This window comes from Mirounga leonina, unplaced genomic scaffold (assembly GCF_011800145.1).
Source record: "Mirounga leonina isolate KUSES-001 unplaced genomic scaffold, KU_Mleo_1.0 Mir_220887, whole genome shotgun sequence".
Taxonomy (NCBI): domain Eukaryota; kingdom Metazoa; phylum Chordata; class Mammalia; order Carnivora; family Phocidae; genus Mirounga; species Mirounga leonina.
Window position 1 is genome coordinate 9,275 of NW_023270550.1, and position 22,791 is coordinate 32,065.

Sequence of the window (22,791 nt, forward strand, 5' to 3'; positions counted from 1 at the left end):
GAAGCAGCAGCCAATGAGATCATGTAGAAAATCTGTAGGGGGACAGCTCTCTGAGGCCCAGATGTAAGGGACAAACTGAGTGGACATACTGACCTCAGAAAAGCAGTGGGTAGAGAGAAAAATAGTGCTCTGGAGAAAGAGGGAAAGGTGAGACTTCTACATAAAAAATCAGTCCATAAAGTCTCAGGAATAATATCATCCCCTCCTCCAGCTAGCTCCCTTGGGTTCCATTTGTTCCTCTCCACATGTATTTTCCTTTTACTTCACCGTAAAAATCACTCTGATAGTCATATCATCAAAATACACATGCAGAAAAAAATCACCTTTGATGTTCATTTCAGTAGAATTCACATTTTTAAATATATATATATATATTAAATCAGGGGCACCTACAGGTGCCTGGGTGGCTCAGTCAGTTCAGTGGCTGACTCTTGGTTTTGGCTTAGGTCATTGATCCTGGGATCAATGGTGTTGGGCTCCTGTTTGAAGATTCTCTCTCTCCCTTTCCCTCTGCACCTCCCCCAGCTCACGCTCTCTCTCTTTCTCTCTCTCTCTCAAATAAACAAATCTAAAAATAAAAATAAAAATCGGGGGTGCCTGGGTGGCTCAGTTAAGTGTCCCATTCTTGATTTTGGCTCAGGTCATGATCTCACTGAGATCAAGCCCCACAGCAAGCTCCATGCTGAGCACCAAGTCTGCTTGAGATTCTTTCGCCTCCTCCCTCTCCCTCCCCCTCTGTTCCTTACCCTTCTCTCTATCTATCTCACTCTAATAAAAAATTAAATCTTTAAATAAAGCAATCCCAAAAGGAAGATGCCTTCAGGCAGAATTAAATTATTTTATCAATGTCTCCCTCATTCCTCCTGTGTTTCCTTCACGATACTCTTAGCTTTCTCCCCTCCACCAGCAACCCTGCTTTATTGTTAGGGTTTGACCACTGCTTTTCTGGTACTGGTCCTCAACCCTCAGGGTCAACTCCACCCTATTCTTCATTAACTGGATATGACAGATAACTAGACAGCAATGGATTCTATCCCCTTGGGTCTGTGACTCATCTTAAAAGCTAAGTTAGAGACAGGGGACCTCCATGGTGCTGTTCACCTGGGGCAGCAGCTCTCAGACCTGTTTGTAGACTCTACAAGCGAAATTGAGGGATAATGGCTTAGGGTGATAAATATGCAAAATGTTATAAGTGCCATTCCTGTCTATCATACATAGCATGACTTATCATCCAACCACAACACTGAAAGAGTGAAAGTGAACATTGTTAATAATTACACTCAAAAAGACAGATTAAAAACTGGTAGTATCCTGGGGCACCTGGGTGGCTCAGTTGTTAAGCATCTGCCTTCAGCTCGGGTCATGATCCTGGGGTCCTGGGATTGAGCCCTGCATTGGGCTCCCTGCTCGGCCGGGAGCCTGCTTCTCCCTCTCCCACTCCCCCTGCTTGTGTTCCCTCTCTCGCTATGTCTCTCTCTGTCAAATAAATAAATAAAATCTAAAAAAAAAAAAAAAAAAAACAGGGCGCCTGGGTGGCTCAGTTGGTTAAGCGACTGCCTTCGGCTCAGGTCATGATCCTGGAGTCCCGGGATCGAGTCCCGCATCGGGCTCCCTGCTCAGCGGGGAGTCTGCTTCTCCCTCTGACCCTCCCCCCTCTCATGTGCTCTCTCTCATTCTCTCTCTCTCAAATAAATAAATAAAATCTTTAAAAAAAAAAACTGGTAGTATCCTGGAAAAAAAGAGTACATATGGTTGGTTTTGTCCATCAGGAAAAATAAGGAAGCTCAAGCAAAAAATAACAGGAAGTACTGACCCTGCAATGGACCAATGAAACTGAATCTCAAAATAACAAAGTTGGAATAGGTCCCTTTGAGATTGCTGACTCTCTCAATGATTCTAGCTCACTTTCGATAATAACCAGTCAACACCAGTAAAGCACACAATTTGTATTAGACCTATTCTCCCAAATGTGGTATAAGGATATTCTAATGGGCACACTGACACGGAATCAAATAACATGCAATCACAGCATGAAAAAGTCATTTCCTTTGCAATTTTCATTTAATTCCTCTTGTTGGATCAAACATAAAATCTCACCTTACTCCACTGTGTTTCTAACACTTCCCTGTAGCACTGTGAGCCTCCACTCTTAACAGACAAAGCTCAGTTTCTCCTAACCACTGGTCCCATAGTAGAATATAGTAACATTGCTATCTGATAGGAATGCATTTAATCTCAGAAACAGACATAGAGGGAAATGGAGTAACATTCCCTTCACGTTCTACTGACATTGCCCAGGGAATCCTAGCTCTGGCCACCCTTGCCTTATGAGAAGCTCTAAAGCTTACCACTATGACAGAACTGAGACTAAGTCTGAAGGGAGCAACCTCTGCTGCCACAGCAGAAAATAATCAACACAAATAAACCCCTCAGATGTCCATTGAGAGTCTGGGTGCTTGGATACCAGAAAATGAGGCACAGGAGAAAACAGACAAGTAAATTAGTAAGTTTCAGTCAAGGGATGCCTGGGTGGCTCAGTCAGTTGAGCATCTGACTCTTGATTTTGGCTCAGGTCATGATCTGAGTCATGAGATCAAGGCCCATGTCAGGCTCTGTGCTCAGCATGGAGCCTGCTTGAGATTCTCTCTCTCTCTCTCTTGCCCTCTGCCCCTCCCCCCCCCCCCCCACCCCCCTGTCTCTTAAAAAAAATTAGTTCTCTCAAAAGTTAGCCAAGGACTGTTGAAATATATGAGTTAAGAAAAGTATGGCCTGTGTGGTTCCTGTTCTGGAAGTTATTTGCTAAGTGAGACAATTGTATCATAATCAGTCTTGCAGCAACCATGGCTATAAATAGCAATTTGTAAGGAAATGTGTGTTTAAAGAGCAGGCACACCAAGGGGGTGTGGCTCATCTCAGGACAGTCATGAGCAGGCTCTGGAACCCAAGGTCAATGCCATGCTGGGATCCTAACCCTGTGTTAGATTCTTATTGTTGCTGTAACAAACATGCCACTAATTACTAGCTTAAGACAAACATATCATCGTACAGTTCTGGAGCTCAGAAGTAAAAAATGGATCTCACTGGGATAAAATCAAGGTGTTAAAAAGGCTGCATTCCTTCTAGAGGTTCTAGGGGAGAATAGGTTTCCTCGTCTTTTCCAGCTTCTGGGAGAGGCCAGCATTCCTCCACCTTCAAAGCCAGCACTTGTAACAGTCTGACCTCTGTTCCCATCACCACAACCCCTTTTCTGACTCACTCTCCTGCCTCCCTCTTCCACTTATAAGGGCCTCTGATTACAGTGGGTCCACCGAGATAATCCAAAATTTCTACGTAAGAATCAGCTCATTAGCAACCTTAGTTCCCACTTACCATGTGACCTATCATATTCACAGATTTCAGAGATTAGGATGTGGATAGGTGTGTGGGGTTGAGGGGAGGGCATAATTGTGCCTACCACTCCTTCACATGGCATGTGAAGCCCTCAAACTGTCTTTCTGGCCTCATCTCCCAACATATACCATGTATTAGTTAATAAGACAAGTCACCCTAAAACTTAATGGCTTAAAACAACAAGATGTACTATCTCATAGTTTCTGTGGTCAGGGTCTCTCAATGAGGCCACAATCAAGATGTCGACTGAATAATACTCCATTGTATATGTGGACATCTTCTTTATCCATTCATCTGTTGAAGGGCATCTCGGCTCCTTCCACAGTTTGGCTATTGCAGACATTGCTGCTACGAACATGCGGTCCTTTTCTTCACTACATCTGTATCTTTGGGGTAAATGCCCAGTAGTGCAGTTGCTGGGTCACAGGGTAGCTCTATTTTTAAATTTTTGAAGAACACTGTTTTCCAAAGTGGCTGTACCAACTTGCATTCCCACCAACAGTGTAAGAGGGTTCCCCTTTCTCCACAACCTCTCCAAAATTTGTTGTTTCTTGCCTTGTATTACTCACAGCCATCAGAAAGGATCAACATGGATGGAACTGGAGGAGATTATGCTAAGTGAAATAAGTCAAGCAGAGAAAGTCAATTATCATATGGTTTCACTTATTTGTGGAACATAAGGAATAGCATGGAGGACATTAGGAGAAGGAAGGGAAAAATGAAGGGGGGGTGTGGAATCAGAGGGGAAGACAAACCATGAGAGACAATGGACTCCAGGAAACAAACTGAGGGTTTCAGAGGGGAGGGTTGTGGGGGGATGAGTTAGCCTGGTGATGGGTATTAAAGAGGGCACGTTCTGCATGGAGCACTGGGTGTTATACACAAACAATGAACCATGGAATGCTACATCAAAAACTGATGACGTACTATATGGTGAATAACAACATAATTAAAAATTTTTTAAATAAAATTTAAAAAACGATAATATCTGAAAGCCCTGGGTGTTTGAAACTGCTTTGTTCCCAGATAAGGAAAGAGAAATCAAATGAAACAATCTGAGCAGGGTGCCTGGGTGGTTCAGTTCCGTTAAGCATCCACCCTCAATCTTAGCTCAGGTCTTGATCTCAGGGTCATGAGTTGGAGCCCTGCATTGAGATCCACGCTGGGCATGAAGCCTGTTTTAAAAACAAACAAACAAACAAACATACAATTTCTGGGAAACTCAGGTCCATTGCTTGCCTGAAGCCAAGCAACCTTAAAGAGCCTAGGCTGGGACCCAGGTCACAGCAACTTATTAATTGCATAAAGGCCAACTTCACCTGGCAGATCCTCACCTGAGAGCATAAAAGGACATACTTTGAAGCAAGTGCCTCGAACCGTAAGTAAGACGGTGCCTTAGGAACTGCCTAACCTTCAATGAAGTGGTTGCTGATAAACAGCCAGGAGGTTGTCTGGGCCGGTGTACAAAAGCCCAGGAGGAAGGCCCATTTATGCTCCCTCACACACCAGCCATGCTCCTGATGTAATGACCCAGGATTGTGGTGAAGGACACTCTGTCATCATTGCCATCACATCATACTCAGCCCCAAGTGTCACCTATGACTGTGCCACCTAGAAATCACCTCCACACACCTTGGAGGACTGATAGGAGGGAACTTAGATAAGCATATGGAAATTAGTTCTATCAGAGAAAGAGAGGTGAACATAAGTGGTTAGGAGTGGCCAGGAGTGGGAGGAGGGCAGACTGTTTTACAAAAAGAAGCATATATAAGAGAAGGGTTTTAGAAACACTCCATTTTCAAAACGGGGATCTGTGCATGGGATCTGTAGACAGGACAAGAGAGAGTGGGATGGCCTGGTTCACCCTCCACCTCCTGAACCTTCTCTGGGCTGTGGCTGGGACCAGCACCTGGACCCAAAGCTCATGCTGTGAGTATGGTAGTTCTTCCAGAGAGGTCAGGGAAGCAGCTCCCCCAGGGAAAGGGGGAAACCTCACACACGGAGGTCTGCTGAGGAGAAAGTGATTGAAAACAGCAATCACTGCAGAAGTTCAAAGTAGATGAGTCAGGGTGAGTGCGTGCTTCATCTTTCCTGGTCAAAAGCATAAGTTCTTGGAGAGGCAAGTCTACGCATTTTACCTTAAGAGAGATCAAAATACTGGCACAGGAATGATGGCTGGTGGCACAAAGAGAGACGCTCAGAGCAGTTCCGACCAAGTGCCACTGCTAGGGGGATGTTGGTACTTGCTGAGGACAGGTCATATCCCAAGTCTTCCATATTTTTCATGTAAGACTAAGAAGAAAAGAGGGTGCCTGGCTGGCTCAGTTGGAGGAACATGCAACTCTTGATCTCAGGGTTGTGAGTTAGAGCCCCACGTAGGGTGTAGAGATTACTTAAAAATAAAATCTTTTTAAAAAGGGAGGCACCTGGGTGGCTCAGTCAGTTGAGCATCCAACTCTTGATTTCAGCTCAGGTCATGATCTCAGGGTCGTGGGATTGAGCCCTGCATTGGGTGCTGCTCTCAGTAAGGAGTCGGCTTATCCTTTTCCCTCTGCTCCTCTCCCTGCTGGCCCACAGGTTCACACACACTCTCTCTCTCTCAAATAAATAAATAAAATCCTAAAAAACAAAAAAGAAATAACTTTATATTTTTTTAGGATTTATTTATTTGAAACAGAGAAAGGGGTGGGAAGGGGCAGAGGGAGAGGGAGAGAGAGAATCCCAAGCAGACTCCATGCTGAGCACAGAGCTGACACAGGACTCGATCCCAGGACCCTAAGATCAGGACCTGAGCTGAAACCAAAAGTCGGACACTTAACCAACTATACCACCCAGGCACCCCCCCAAAAAATTAACTTTAAAAAAAAGAGTGAGAAAAAACTACAAGGAAATCAGTGATTTCTAGGAATGTGCTAGAAATAATATGAAATGGCCATGAGCCATATTGCTTGAACTTCCTAAATGAGAAATCACTTTGATAAATATAAGGGTTATTTGAGAAGATGTTGGGTCTAATTGGCCTCAAAAGAAAATCTCAGTGTTTTCTCCATCTCTCTTTAATAATCACCTGCTCCCCCCAAAAAATAATCACCCCCACAGAGGGTGTCCCTGAGAATACTAATGCTAACTAATCCCATCTTCTAACAGAGAGATCGGGAAACATGTTTCTGAGATGAGAGAGAGAGGATTAGGGGTTTAGGAAATGGCGTTTCTCTTCTCTTCTCTTCTCAGCTGTTCCCCCAGCACAGCAGCCCTTGGTTAATGGCATACAAGTGCTCATGGAGAACTCTGTGACCAGCTCAGCCCACCCAAATCCCAGCATCCTGATTGCCATGAACCTGGCTGGAGCCTACAACGTGGAGGCCCAGAAGCTCCTGGCTGACAAGCTCATGGCCAGTGACACAGCCGGTGAGAAGTCAGAGCCGCTCCACATGCTCCCTGATTCTCCAGCCCCAGGTCCCAACTCTACACCCCCCCCCCCCCCCCCCAATGCCACTTGCGATTGTACCTGAATCACCAAAGCATCTTTCCCTGTGTACCTGGAAAGAAAGATGTGTGAAGTGAGAGCATTTGTAGAGTTGGGCAGGAGAGCAGAATTAGCTCTAGGCCAGATGTAAAAAGAGCGGGCTTGCAGCTCTGGCCCCACCACTTACCAACTCTGTGACCTTGAACAGGCCGCAGATCTGGACCAACCTCACTTCTTTGTCTGCAAAATGCAGATGATTCTAATAACAAGGACACTAACAGTAATTATAACAATGATAATAATAACCAAATCTCTGTTCTGCCTACCTCACAGGAGTTGCCTTGAGGATCAAGTTAGATAATAAAGTTAAAATTATTTTCAGGTATGAATTTGTATGGGTGCTCTTGCTGCTTTAGATAACAGGGATTCCTGATGAAGTTGTCAAGTCACACAGTGGTCACCAGATTAAACATTCCTTGAGCATTTTTCCATACTTCTTTCCTTAAGAAAAACCAGATCAAAAAACTATCTAGAGGCACCTGGCTAGCTCGAGGGGTGGGGGTGGGGGTGGGGGTTGTGAGTTTGAGTCCCACGTTGGGTGTAGAGATTACTTAAAAATAAAATCTTTTAAAAAAATTATCTAATCACCTTATTAAAAAATCAAAATGATCTGGACAAGAAGCAGAGAGCTCAGCCCTGGCCCCTGGCACACTCTCCCCCTGAGAATACCTTTGTGACTGTTTTGTTCTCTCCTCCACAGACCTGACCATTGGTCAGCTCGCCCTTACCATCATGGCCCTCAACTCCTCCTGCCGAGACCCTGGGAATAAAGTATCAATTCTACAGAGACAAATGGAAACCTGGCCACCTTCAAGTAAGACCTCATCAGAAGGGAGGGGAGAGTGAGGCAAATGGTCCTTCCTGAGAATATTAAACCTAGAAAGAAAAAGATGGGTGAGTGGAAAGTAAGGGAAGAGACACAAATTACTCAGGATCCCTCAGATAATCCCACAATGAGATATTCACTTTGATTCCAAATGAACCAGAGAAGACCACTACCTGGGGACACAGACTTACACCATCACCCGAAGACAGCTATCCCTTTTATTCTCTTGTCCTGCTAGGTAATATTCTTATTCTGAGAAATGTTCAAGTTAGCTTTTGCCAATATGGAGTCTTTTTGGACAGGTTTTCTAGAAATTTCTACTTAAAAGATTTGACTTTTACCTTTTTCACGAACGTCCTCATTATGGTGAATGTTAATCTTACAGAGACCCTCTGTCCCCTTCCCAGGCCCCAGGGCTCCAGCTTCAACCTTCTATGGGCCCAGTCTGGCGGTCCTGGCACTGTGCCAGGAGAACCCAGAGACAGCCCTACCCATAGCAGCCCGCTTTGCCAAGTACCTGAGGTTCAGTTCTTCCCCCTTCAATACGGGTGAGTTGGTTGCCACTTCCAAACACTGCCCTGAGCTGGGAACATCAAGGGCATTCAATGGGGGAGGTAGGCAGGAGGGGAAAGTGGGAGGGGGAGCTTTCCATGGAGGAGGAGTTGAGGATCATGAAAATGTCTGCAGATGGAAGGCACTTAAGAAATATTTGTTGGACATGTGAATTAAGGAATAAATGAAGGGGAGACAGTAAAACAAAGAATCCAGGACAATACCTGAAATATCTGACAATGACAGAATCTCTCCTGGGAACAATAAACAAGTCACCCAAGTCAGCGGTTATTCCCAGGCAAATTCTTAAATGATTAAATCAATGTCTAGACTCAGTCTTACTCTGAAACCTCTTCTTTTTAAAGATTCACTTATTTATTTTAGAGAAAGAGAGCAGGGAGAGGCGCAGAAGGAGAGGGAGAGGGAGAATCTCGAGCTGACTCCACACTGAACAAGGAGCCAGACACCGGGCTCCATCTCACGACCCTGAGATCATGACCTGAGCCGAAACCAAGAGTTGGATGCTTAACTGACTAAGCCACCCAGGCACCCCTGAACCCACTCTTTTATTACTACTGATGATCCCCCTCTCCTTCCTTCCCAATGTTTCTCCTTATAACATCCTGATATTCTCTTTCTAGTACACAGATACTCTCTGAACCCTAAACCCACCATGCTCCTCCCCTTCAAGGATACACTGGAACCATGGTATTTCTTCATTCTGTAACCTTATGGCTGCTTGTGAAGGGAAGCTTTTTCCCCTACAGCACCATATCCTTTTCTGTCCACCCTTCTGCAGATCATGATACCAGCTCTGAATAACACCCTCTCTGAGGACATTATCATGTGCCCTTCATTCATGGTCACCTTTTCTCCTTTGCCACTCTCCAAGCAATAGCATATCTCAGGTTTTCACCCTGTTATCCACTCTGCCTCTGCAACCTCTCTCATTTCAGGCAAACTCGCTCATTTCAGGCTCTTTCAGACCAATAATCAAGTACTCTAGTACCCTCCCTATGGCTCAAGAGCAGACTGGCCTCTATTTTCCATCTGGGACCTCATGCATTACCAAGGTGCCTGTCAGTTCAGGAGATTTGACTTCTTGGCCAACAATGGTTTCAACAACACTGTCATCCTTAATGAGGTTACACAAATTCAGGTGGAGATTACAGTAGGGAGGAGAAGATCAGAGAAAGAAGTTATCTGGCAAGCCTTTCATTTGTTCTGTCTTGTCCTGTCAGAGCTTGCTCATTCAGTCCACATACACTTTCCCATGCAAATAATGAAAATGACCCTGTGCTGGGTGCTTTGGGGGGTGCAAAGTTCCCACCATCCAGGAGCTCACAGAGCACGGTAACAATAAAACAGAGCAGAGAGTGCTGAGATTGCAAAACAGGTCCAAACAACACAGGCTAAAAAAGTTCAGAAAAGAGGAGCGCCTGGGTAGCTCACTCAGTTAAGCATCCGACTCTTAATCTCAGCTTGGGTCTTGATCTCAGGGTCGTGAGTTTAAGCCCCACGTTGGGCTCCATGCTGGGCATGGAGCCTATATTAAAAAAAGGTTCCGAAAAGAAACTGCACCTGTGGCACTGGCCAGACCAAAGAAGGTTTCACTGAGAGGTGGTGATGGCCGGGCCTTCAAGAACCAGTGACATTTTTAAAAGATAAACACTGGGACAAGAACAATGAGATTGACTAAAGGGCCAGTCTACATTAATTAAAAGCATGAGCTGTGGAGTCATATAGATCTGGGTCCTGGCACTGCTAGTTACCAGCTGTGAGGCCTTGGGCCATTACTTGGCCTCTATGAGCCTCCATTTCTTTATCCCTTCAATGGAATTAATTATAGGTCCTATTTCACAGTCCTGAAGAATAAAGGAGATAATGTAGCTGGAATACAATAAGCACACAGTAAATGTTAGTCATTCATATTGTTGTGGTGATGGTTGTCTTACCCACTCCCCGCCAACCGTGCTTCACAGACACAGGAGCGATGGCGACTTTAGCCCTGACCTGTATGTACAACAGGATCCCAGAAGGTTCAGAGGAAGGTTACAGAATTCTGTTCAGTCGGGTACTAGAGGAAGCCGTGAAGAATATCAGCATGAGGATCAAAGACAATGGCATCATTGGGGACATCTACAGTACTGGCCTTGCCATGCAGGTGAACACACCACCCATGCTCTTTGTGGGGTCCATGCCAATATGATAAGACTGGATTGTAGGATCAAGAGACCAGACTTCTCCTAAGATCTTTGAGAAAGATCAGCCAGTATGACTTGAGGTAGATTCCCTGTAGTGTTTGTCTCAGCTTCTCTACTGGTAAAACGCAGGTGTGAATTCCTCCCTACCTCATAGGTGAAGTGTGAAAATAAAACTACATGAATTATTTTCTCTTTCTTGGAAAAAATAAATAAATCCCAGAAGCATATCAGGTTATTACTGACAATGATCAGTTTGTTCATAATAATTATAGATTGGTGAAAATTTGACGTATAAAAAATAAGGATACTAAAATAGGTCCTCAAAAAAATGGAATTTTCTGATTCCATCTTGCCAGTCACGTGTTCTCTTTTCAGCCCTTTATCTTGATCCAGAAAATGCCAGCTTGCATTCAAACTGATTAATGAAAACAACTTAAAGCTGACTTGTCAAGCTCTTTTATACTCTTGATCTCATTTCAACCTTACACAGTGCTCTAAATGGCAAAACCAGGTGTGTCTGGTACCCTGTCCATACTCAATCCTATGTTTCCCTCGTACAGATACCCAGGCTCAGATTCCATAAGATGCTGCTTGATATATCTCCAAGTGCAACCCCACCCCACTGATTAGGGCTGATTAGGGCAGCATCCTCCCTTGGAAGACATACTAATGATAGTGGGGAGAGATAACCAACTAGAATCGGAAATTAAAGGGTCATCTGTGGCCAAATCCTCTAGTCCAAACTGAGAAGTTTGTGCTCCAAAGTCTCGAAATGCCTAATGTAATGTAGTCATAGAAAAACTACATTATGACCCTCTCAACTCCGAAAGCCCAGGAAAGAGAGAACCATGGCCAGCCCCCTAAACCTAACACACCTCTGGACTAGTGGTAGAGAGAAATCCTTTTGGGGAGAGAAGCAGAGACTGGCCCTGACATTCCACACATTAGAAATTAGCAAAGGACATAAACAGACTAGAAATTAGTTTATGTTAAACATAAAAGTAAATACAAAATCCCCACTCCACTGTGCCATGTACTGGAGCAACTAATGAGAACAATGTCAGCTTCCATGTCATGTCAAAGTGAATGAAGTTTTGCCATGGAAAAAAAAGACTGTTACCAGTCTTTGAATCAGGCTGAATCATCTAAGAACAATCCTGGGGCTCAGGTCTAGAAAGCCTTGTGGAATATCAGGGGCAGTCTGGAAGGGATATAAGGTGGGTTTTATCTATGACTCAAAATAAACTTGCTTCTCCTTAATGCCAGCCAGAGAAATGTTTGCTTTTGCTAGTTTGGTTTGTGAATTCTCTTTGGGATTTTATCACCCACAGGGTACACTCTGATAAGCTGTACCTAAGAATTAAAGCTTTATTTATGAAAAGGCAAGACCTCATCCTTATCCTGATATCACAGGTCATATGGATTTCTAATCAGTTAGGATACATAACCTCTCCCTACTCAAGTTATGGCACATATCTAGAGTTTACCCAAATAGCCTGAAGTCTGAAATCACCAGATATCTAATACACAACTTTTTTTCTAATTTAAAATGTTCTGGTGTGGAAAAGCAAAGGGCTCTCAAGATGTCACAACTTGAGTTTGAATTCCAGATCTGCCACCACTGTGGGCAAATATTGAATTTCTCTGAATTTCACTTTCCCCATAAAAACAAGGTTGTAAAGGTTTTTTTGTTTTTTTGTTTTTTTTAATCACAAGCATGATGTGGTGCTCGGTAATTGTTCACGATCTCTCCCAGCAGAAGAGTGATATTAAGCTTCCTTTTCAGCCTTTATTCATCGTCTTCCAGGATTTCAGTGCCCTTCAAGCGGCCTAGGCCACCTACATGGCTTCTCTAGGCACTCAGGAATTTCTTCTCTTCCTTCTATCAATATTCCAAAACCTTCAAAATTCCTCTTAACTTGGGGATTTAACTTGGAAAAGGATCTGATAAACATCTTCGTGCAAGGTTATTAATGACTTCTCACAGGGTAATGTGTTATTCCTCTCTAGAGTGTTGGCATTGGTAATGTTTTATCCCAAGGGGATACATCTTGCTTTTGGGATCTGAGAGGTGAATATGGCAAGTGAACAAGATCTGGCTGCTGTGGAGTACCTACCTAATGCCCCTTATGCCAAACTACCCTGTAAAGTGACCTCTGGCAAGAGCCAGAGGTTGTCAAAGCTAACAGTGATGGTCATGCCTGTCAAAACTGGTGGTTCATCAACTGCCTTCGGCTCACAAAGCCATTTCTGACTCGACTCTCTCTTCTCTCATTTCCTATTCCAAGCTTCAGGTGAATCAGTCACCAGCAATCTCAAACCACTGACATACTCTGAGGGTCATAGCACGCCACTAAAAGGGAGGGAGGTGGTAATGATAGCTTATATATCACACACTACAAAATGCTTTTGCTTATTGTCCCACATCTGAACCTCAAATGGACCCACAAAGGTAGGCATAAATTATGATTTCTATTTTACTCATGTGATATAAATCTCAGCAAAGGAGAATGACTTACGTGGTGCATTAATCAAGAATCCTCTTGCAAATAATATAAAACCCAAATAATTTTGGCTTAAAAAAAATGGGGATTTACTATTTCACATTATAAACTAGAAGGTCCAGGGCTAGATTAAATGGTTTGAGGATTAAGCAGAATAAAGGACTCAAATTGTGCTTTCAGGCACCATTCTTTTTTCATCACTCAGCCCTGGTTTTCCTCACTGTCTCCTACTGCATGGCTTCTTCGAAGTGACTGAGGAAGATGGTCCCAGCTCAATGCTTACTTACGTGGTGCCAGCTGAATACCCCCAGCAGGAGAGAAAGACATGCTTCTCTCTCTGAATGTTTGTATGTCAGGGAAGGACACTGGCTAGTGTGTGTGCCCACTAATCACTGTCACCAAAAGGATGGCACTCTATGATTAGCCCAGCACAGGCCATGAGTCCACCCCTGTGGCCAGGGTTGTGGAGCCTCTGGCTGATAGTCCTGACATGATCACAAAGAATGGGAGGAATCCACCAAACGGTGTTCAGGACAACATAAAACAAAAGAGCACTACCATGTTTAGATGGCCAGATGACCCAGACTAACTAACGGTGCCCCTGGAGCTTGTGGGTCTCACCTTCGTTCTACATCCAAGAACTGTTTTATATACACATGCTATAAATATAACAGCCCTAATAGTGTTCCCCATATCTGATTGGTGCACATATATTTGTTGTGTGACTGCTATGTGACAGACCTTGAGCTAAGAGGTGGGGATGCAGCAGTGAACAAGAACGACAATGTCCCGAACCTTGGGCAGCTCAGTGTTGGATTCTGTTTGATCCCCAAGATTAGTGATCAAGTCTATCTCTTACGAAGTTTATAGAGGCCAACTCTCAGCTATGCCTAATCAATCTCTCAGTCTCTCTCTCTCCCTCTCTCTCTCCTGTCCCAGGCTCTCTCTGTGACACCTAAGCAACCTAACAAGGAATGGAACTGCCAGAAGACCATGGACACAATACTTAAGGAGATTGAGCAGGGGAAATTCCACAATCCCATGTCCATTGCCCAAATCCTCCCTTCCCTGAAAGGCAAGACATACCTGGATGTGCCCCATGTGTCTTGCAGCCCTGGTAAGAACTCTTTAACATCTGCCTTTCCTTATGTCATGAAGTAGCAACTTATGCCACTAATAATATGTGGATCGATTTTAAGTGGCATATAGGCTGGTTATGTAGGCAAAGCCACATCTGCTATCCATCCCCAGGTGTTGTGTGCTAACACACGGCCATGCCAGCCTGCCCTCATAATTCAGCCCCCACGTCTACGTCATTCGGTACACATTAAGTGAGCACCTACTATATGCATAGCGTTCGGTGAGATGCTGGTGAAGAGGGGAGGTCCACGCTCCTAGCAATCAGATGATATATAACTTCCTTAATTCACTTGACAAATACACCAAAAATTATGCAGTATCTTATGATATCTGCTCTTTACAAGGTCAGGAAACAGATATGTAGACAAAAACTACAACATTTGGAAGAATGAAATACGTATTAACTAGACATAGAAGCACATGTGGTGCATAGCAAAACAAGTGTGACCACTGATCTGGTCTGAGAGACTTATGAGAAGAACAGAGTTGTGTTTAAAATCAGACTTGGAGATCTAAATATGAAGCCTTGGTGCACCTGGCACATCAAAGGAATGGGCTGGAAACCAGGCACATTACCTTTTTATTTTTAATATCTCTATTTTATCCAATTAAAAATATAATACAGGGATACTTAAAATTCAAACGTTGTAGAAATATGCAGGAAGAAAGTGGGAGTCCTGCATAAAAATTTTATCACTCCAGAGATAACGAGTCTTTGCAAAGATACCTCTTCTTTCTAATCAAATACTAGTATAAAGTACTGTTTGGCTTATGCTGCATGGACTTGCCTAGATAAGCAGAGATTACTAAGCTCCTTGCCCATCTCGGTACAGAGTCTATAGAGACTGCAATCGAGCAGCCTGATCCCAATTACACCAAACACAGCTGCATTCACCCAACTCCTTAGGCTGCTTCCCAGTGATTTTCCAACCTTGACAAGGTGGCCACGGAGTCTTTCCTAGGATTCTACACTATAGTTGCCCAGGTGTTTTGTTAAATGGTCTGAAACTTACTACCTTTGCTTACTACCTTTGTTGCCAAAAAAGCCCACAACTCCACAGAACTCAATCATGTAAAATACATGACTTAGGGCTAACCATCCTCCCTTCTGGTTATAAATTCTTTTAACAAAACTGATGTTCACTATAAAACTGGCTGTCAGCTCTTCAGCTACGAACAATTCTCTAGAATGGAAATGAGAGCTTCATAGATCACACCAGTTCCTCAGAACAACCCACAAAGGACACAAAATCATTGCCATTTCTTGAAATGTTTTTTTTAGGATGAGTTGCCAATAACAGATTTTTGCACCTGTAATACAAACCCCATAATCTTCAACAAATGTGGCCTCTTCGCTCTTCACAGGTGATGAAGTGCAGCCAACTCTCCCCACTCAACCCAGCCGTGTTCCCACCACAGCCTCCAACATCACCGTCATATACACCATAAATAACCAGCTGAGGGGGGTGGATCTGGGCTTCAATGTGACCATCGACGTTAGTGTGAAACGTGGATCAGTGCTACTTGTTGTCCTAGAGGAAGCGCAGCGCCGAAATTCCATGTTCAAGTGAGTGCTGCAAGCAGCGTTCACCATTCTCCCCAGACCCCTCCCCAATTCCCATGCTCTCCCTCCTTCCTTCATTTTCTTACTTTCTTTCTCCTTCTGATAATTTAACAGATCTTCATTGCATCACCCCTTGAGAAGCCTGCAATCTTGTAACTAGCATGGCTCTCAGGAAAAATTCAGTGACACAGTCAACATATGATGGAGTTTTACAAACAGGAATTCAAAGGGGGAGAGTCTGCTGTGGGTTAGAGTAGTCCAGGAAGGTTTGTGGCTTCGGACCCCATTTGAGGAATAAGTACTGTAAGGAAGATAGGGGAAGATGGTATTCTAGGAAGAGGGAATGGCTAGAATGAAGCATTCGAGACAGGAATAAGCAAGGACTTCAGGGTCAGTGAGTAGACCAGCTTGACTAGAGAACAGAATATGGGATACGGGACTGAATCAAGTAACGTATGGAAGAACAGACTGGGTGATATTGGAAAAAGTCTGAAAAACTGAGATGAGATCGGGCTTCCTATTAGAGAAAGCATTGCAAGCTTTTAAGTAAGAAAAGTCATGTTGTAAAACGTTAACTGGTTCAAGAATGGGAGACAAGGAGGAGACCTGGGGCTTGCCTGTGGTAATGAATCTGGGAGGTGATGAAGACTCCATCTAAGATAAACAGACTCACACCAAGGAAGATGCCACTCAGCTCTGTGAGCACTGGAAGGGGGGTGGGGCGCAGAAAGAGAAGCTTCCAAACTTTTGATAGGAGTGTCAGGAGGAAAGAATGTCTTTCAGAGAAAAAGACTTAATTCCTTTAGACATGTCTAATTGTGGGTATTCAAAACAGAAACATTAGGGAGGTTTTGGAGGTTTAGATGAAGACCTAGAAAAAGAGGTCAGGATAGGCAAAAGAGGCTGGACGGTCATCTGACAGAGGTGATGACCGAAGTTGAGGAACCGTGCAGAGGTAGCAGACAAGCTCCCAACAAAGCCACAAGTCCAGGGCACCTGGCTGGCTCAGTCAGCAGAGAATGGGACTCCTGATCTCAGGATTCAAGCCCATGTTGGGCGTACAGCCCACTTTAAAAACAAACAAACAAACCATTATCTATATGCCCACTTTACAGATAGCACCATATAGGCCCAAAGAGGCTAAGTAACATTCCTAAGATCTCATGACGTGTAACTAATAGAGTTGAGATCTGAACCCAGACTTGACCGTGAAGCTCATGTTCCTTCCACTGTCCTGTCGGCAAAGGGCAGAATAGAGAAGTAAATCCCAAGAAATAAAATTAAACCTTGGGATGTCTTCATAGTTTGCAAGAAGAGGAAGCAGTAGAGAAATATGGAGAAGACTAAGCTCATAGGAGGAGCAGAGGAAAAATGCCAGGTCCTGGAAAGGAAAAGAGGAGAGACATTCAAAGGAACGATGACATGACCCAAATTCTGCAGAGCAATGCCAGAGAGAAAGATTGACCAAGCCCAGGGAAGTGACAACTGAGTGGTATGCGGAATCTATTCCACAGGATTGGGTTCAATACATTATACCTGCTGTTCACAGCCCACCTCCATAAGTTCCCTGACTTCCACAGACAGGTCAGGATAAAAGTTGCATTTCAAGAATACTTAGTTTTCAAATACCCTCTGAATATACCTTACTACTTCTCTGAGCTTAGCTTTAATTTTGCCTGATTTTTCTTTTTCTGACTGTGAATGTCATAAATACGTATACTAGACAACTGGGGGGTGATGCATAAAGAACAAAACAAAGCACCTCTGAAACTAGTAATACACTATATGCTAATTAATTGAATTTAAATAAATTTTTTTAAAAAGGAACAAAACAAAGCACCTATAGTGTGTGCACAATATAATCGCTGTTGACATTTCTTTATAATTTTGTAGGTTTTCTTCTTTGCATCTTTTTTTTTTTTAAAGATTTTATTTATTTATTCACAAGAGACAGAGACAGAGAGAGAGAAGCAGAGGGAGAAACAGGCTCCCAAGGAGCAGGGAGCCCGATGTGGGACTCGATCCCAGGACCCTGGGATCATGACCTGAGCCGAAGGCAGACGCTTAACCATCTGAGCCACCCAGGCGCTCTTTCTTCTTTGCATCTTATAGATAGTTGTGATCCCTCACATGGATGGGATAGTTATTTCGTGTAAAATTTGTGTCCCACATTTTCACTTAACAATTATTGCACGAGCATTTTTAATGTCACTTAAAATTATTGAAAAATACAGTTTCATCACAGCAAAAAAAAAAAAAATTCAATCTTGGATATTCATCCCATCACTCATGTAAGTATTCACCCATTGTTGGGCATTTACATTATTTTAAATTTGCTTATTGATAGTTTTTTTTTTTTTTTTTTAAACTCCATTCATTGGGCGCCTGGGTGGCTCAGTTGGTTAAGCGACTGCCTTCGGCTCAGGTCATGATCCTGGAGTCCCGGGATCGAGTCCCGCATCGGGCTCCCTGCTCGGCAGGGAGTCTGCTTCTCCCTCTGACCCTCCCCCCTCTCATGCTCTCTCTATCTCATTCTCTCTCTCAAATAAATAAATAAAATCTTTAAAAAAAAAAAAAACTCCATTCATTTTAATTTCATTTACTTGCAAGTGAAGTAACCTCATATCCATTAGTCATTTGCAATTTTTCTTTTGAGCCTGGTTTCATCTGATCTCTAAAGCACTTAGAATGTCCCTGTCCCTTCACCTTACCTCCTTATTGACTGACCTAAATGAGGTTAATCACATATGATTTTATTCTTACAGATTTGAAACCACGATGACATCATGGGGCCCTGTCATCTCCTCCATCAACAATATTGCTGAAAATGTGCATAATCGGACATACTGGCAATTCCTTAGTGGCAAAACACCTTTGAAGGAAGGTAAGAAAAGGAAAGGCATTTGGGACTTTCTTCCATAGTCTGTGGGCTACTTTCTTTCATTTCCTTATTTAATTAATTCATTCATTTAATCAAATAACTGTGAGATTGTATGTATATATATGAAACTTGTGTATACAGTGATGCCACATACATGTACATACACATATATATATTATGAATATATATACAGTGATTCGATTGAATGATAGATGATGGGTAGATAGAGGTAACCATCTACTCTGTTCTCTTAGATAGAGGTATTTGCAAATGACACGACAGATAAAGGACTGGTATCCAAGATCTACAAAGAACTTCTCAAACTCAACACCCAAAAGACAAATAACCAAGTCAAAAAATGGGCAGAAGATATGAAAAGACATTTCTCTGAAGAAGACATACAAATGGCTAACAGACACATGAAAAAATGTTCATCATCATTAGCCATCAGGGAAATCCAAATCAAAACCACACTGAGATACCACCTTACACCAGTTAGAATGGCCAAAATGGACAGGGAAAGAAACAACAAATGTTGGAGAGGTTGTGGAAAGGGGAACCCTCTTACACTGTTGGTGGGAATGCAAGTTGGTACAGCCACTTTGGAAAACATTCTTTAAAATTTTTCGCAAATACTGAAATATCCTCCAAGTTAAAGAACACTGTGTGTGGTTTTGTCGAAGGATGATGTTCCCTAGTTAAGGGAGGCCTGTACTGGCCTTTTTATTTTTATTTTATTTTATTTTATTAATCGGCACAATGCAGGGAGATGTGAAGCCATGTAAAGTCACAGCAGAACTGAGGCTGTGGCTTTATAAGATGCTTTATTATCCAAGATTTCAATGGGAGAGATGTTTTCTTAGAGTCTGTCAGGTACTTAACAAAATCTGGCCAGTCAGAATTTGTTGAATTGCAGCAAAGCATGTAATGAAGACCTTGAGGTTACACAAGGCTTGGTTAGAAGCCCCTTCTCTTACTTACTAGCTGCATTAAGCAAGGAATGAATCTTCTCAGAACCAGTTTCCAGAGCTATAAAATAGAAATAGTAATAACCATTTCTTGGGTTAGTGTGAAAAGTACAAATAACATGTTTAAAATGAGTAAGTTCAATGTCTTCTGCATTCACAAATGCTAAATATTAGTATTATTAGTCCTTCTACCACCTGCATCTCAAGAATTGCCCGGGAACCTAAATCAGGCTTATTCTCATGTCTGCCAATTACCCTTCTTCTCTGGGGAAAGAATGGTAAACAGTCCTCTGACATCTAAAACATCTGGGCCTGGAATTATCTTTCTGATGCCCGGTGACTTGAAAGCTAATCATCAGTACTGCCATCATCTAACTTCTCTGCCCCGAAACACAAGAATTCTCAACCCAATGCCCTTCCCTATTTTTTGCAAAATCTTCAAAAGTGAACATGAGTTCCTACCTTGAATGCTGTAAGTTCGACTTAACTAAGTCGTTTTATTGCACAATAACTATGTGCCAGGGACTATATTAGGCATCTGGCAGTCCTTATTCCTAATCCTGAAAATGTCTCTTCAGGGTAGATATTAGTGCAATTTAAGGCATGAGGAAAAGGAGGCTCTCACAATTAAAGGGGCTTGTCCAAAGAGATGCTCCACATGGCAGCTCTAAGCCTAGAAACAAGGACTCCCTAAATCTCAATCTCATGCTCCTCCATACTAATCAAGCTGCGCATTTCACTCAGGGATGATTTTACTCCTCTAACTATGGGCTGGCCCTTTGGGAGGTAGGGGTGGTTACATGCACCATGGCCTCCTCATGTTCTTCTCTGCTTGTTTCCAGGAGTTGCCGACTACAAACCCTTCAGCCATGAGCACATCACGGCCAATTTCACAAAGTACTAAGGACAAGGTGGGTTCAGGTCCTCTCAAACACCTCCAAAGGACGGTGGAATTTTTGTTCACTTTATTTCAAATCTATGCAAAAAAGTGGGTATCTACAATGCTACCATACTCCTGGTAAAAACATGGAAACCACTATGTAGAATAAATGATTCAAACTTCCCTGGAGTCTTAACATCTGTGACCCAAGAAAAAAGGTCCAGCTTCTCAAGGCAATGACTGCCAGTCATTGTTTAAACCTAGGATGAGGGGAGAAGAGAGAGCCCCGGTGATATTTTTGCAGTTCATTCTGATCTTCTCAATTAATTAAACAACAGATTCCTTTATTTCTACAAATGAAGTGATATATTTTTAAAACTCCTATAAAAAACCCTCCTATTTTTGTTTCTTATACCAAGTACTACTTTTCAAATCACTTAATGAAATGACCAAAATTTTTCATATGAGACTCCCAGATGGTTTAGAACGAGATAAATGATGTTAATACTCTCTCCTACCATTTCTAATATTTATTCTGGGTAAAATTAAGTTTAAAATGTATATTTTTATATAATTTATATATATACACATTTAATATATAAATATAACTCATAATTAGTATATAATATAAAATTTAATGTATTTTATATGTTAAATATAAATATAGATCTAAAATCCCACCCCACATAAAACATATATATTTTACACATTAAATAGAAATATAGATCTATAACCACACCCTAAATATATATATATTTGAAAGAAAAATTAAGCTTCCAAAGACGATCATAAATCTAATCTCTGCTGGTAGGAGTCAACATTGGTACTGACTTTCTGGTGAAGGACATGAAAATTGTATCAAAAGACCTAAAATATACTCAACTTCAACCCCCAAAATCCCAATTCTGAAAATTACACAAAGGAGAGAATCATAATAGGGCACAGATATACAAGAATCAAAATGTGTGCTGAGGCAATCAGAGAGCAAACCTTAGAGATGCAGCTTTAGTATACTTCCTAATACTGACCCCAAGGCAAAGATTCACCTGCCCCGTCACAGGTCTCCCCCTCCAAGCTGCTCAGAGTAAGAGCCTGCCCTCTGGTAACAGGGGCTCCTGGGAGAAGGAGATGTGAACCACCAGCCCAAGCCCTCATCCCAAACATATCTATTAGGTACCTCACTGTACCCCCAGAAAAAGGCCAGCACTGTACTGTGGTAGAAGGCACCCTCCAGGAGTGTGAATAAGTGATCTCTCATAACATGCCATGATATTCATAATATGGAAAACATGGAAACAGTCTACATGTCCAAAAATAGGGCAATGGATAGGTAAACCCTGGTGGATCCATACGATGGGATACTTAAAAGTCACTGAAATTCTTAAATTCCACACGTGAGTGAGATCATACAGTATCTATCTTTCTCTTGACTGACTTATTTCACTTAGCATTATACCCTCTAGATCACCCATGTTGTTGCAAATGGCAAGATTTCATTCTTGTTGATGGCTGAGTAATATTCCATTGCATATAGAGACCGCATCTTCTTTATCCATTCATCTATGGATGAACACTTGGGCTGCTTCCATAATTTGGCTATTGTAAATAATGCTGCTATAAACATAGGGGCACATATATTTTTTTGAATTAGTGTTTTTATGTTCTTTGGGTAATACCCAGTAGAGGAATTACTGGCTCATATGTGGAATTTAAGAAACAAAACAAAGAGGCAACCCATAGAATGGGAGAAGATATTTGCAAATGACACTACAGATAAAGGGCTGGTATCCAAGATCTATAAAGAACTTCTCAAACTCAACACCCAAAAAACAAATAATCAAGTCAAGAAATGGGCAGAAGACATGAACAGACACTTCTCTGAAGAAGACATACAAATGGCTAACAGACACATGAAAAAGTGTTCATCATCATTAGCCATCAGGGAAATTCAAATCAAAACCACATTGAGGGCGCCTGGGTGGCTCAGTTGGTTAAGCGACTGCCTTCGGCTCAGGTCATGATCCTGGAGTCCTGGGATCAAGTCCCGCGTCAGGCTCCCTGCTCAGCAGGGGGTCTGCTTCTCCCTCTGCCCTCTTCCCTCTCGTGCTCTCTGTCTCTCAGTCTCTCTCTCTCAAATAAATAAATAAAATCTTAAAAAAAAAAACCACATTGAGATACCACCTTACACCAGTTAGAATGACAAAAATGGACAGGGAAAGAAACAACAAATGTTGGAGAGGGTGTGGAGAAAGGGGAACCCTCTTACACTGTTGGTGGGAATGCAAGTTGGTACAGCCACTTTGGAAAACAGTGTGGAGGTTCCTCAAAAATTTAAAAATAGAGCTACCCTATGACC

The 22,791-nt window shown here is 42.6% G+C and overlaps 1 protein-coding gene across 1 annotated transcript; it reads left to right on the forward strand.

Moving 5' to 3' along the window:
- The first annotated feature begins 5,240 nt into the window (after positions 1-5,240).
- Positions 5,241-20,459, forward strand: LOC118026192 (cobalamin binding intrinsic factor-like). Its single transcript, XM_035028946.1, has 9 exons — positions 5,241-5,319; positions 6,622-6,798; positions 7,617-7,730; positions 8,150-8,290; positions 10,277-10,458; positions 13,942-14,119; positions 15,508-15,709; positions 18,472-18,590; positions 20,398-20,459. The coding sequence occupies exons 1-9, from the start codon at positions 5,241-5,243 to the stop codon at positions 20,457-20,459; spliced, it is 1,254 nt and encodes a 417-aa protein (XP_034884837.1).
- The last annotated feature ends 2,332 nt before the right edge of the window (positions 20,460-22,791 follow it).

What these genes read in the sequence shown, in the direction of transcription:
- LOC118026192 (XM_035028946.1), top strand. Translation starts at nt 5,241, where the DNA reads ATGGCCTGGTTCACCCTCCACCTCCTGAACCTTCTCTGGGCTGTGGCT. An exon ending in CATGGCCAGTGACACAGCCG is followed by an intron (nt 6,799 to 7,616) that starts GTGAGAAGTCAG and finishes TCTCCTCCACAG; the next exon opens with ACCTGACCATTGGTCAGCTC. An exon ending in CCATGTGTCTTGCAGCCCTG is followed by an intron (nt 14,120 to 15,507) that starts GTAAGAACTCTT and finishes CGCTCTTCACAG; the next exon opens with GTGATGAAGTGCAGCCAACT.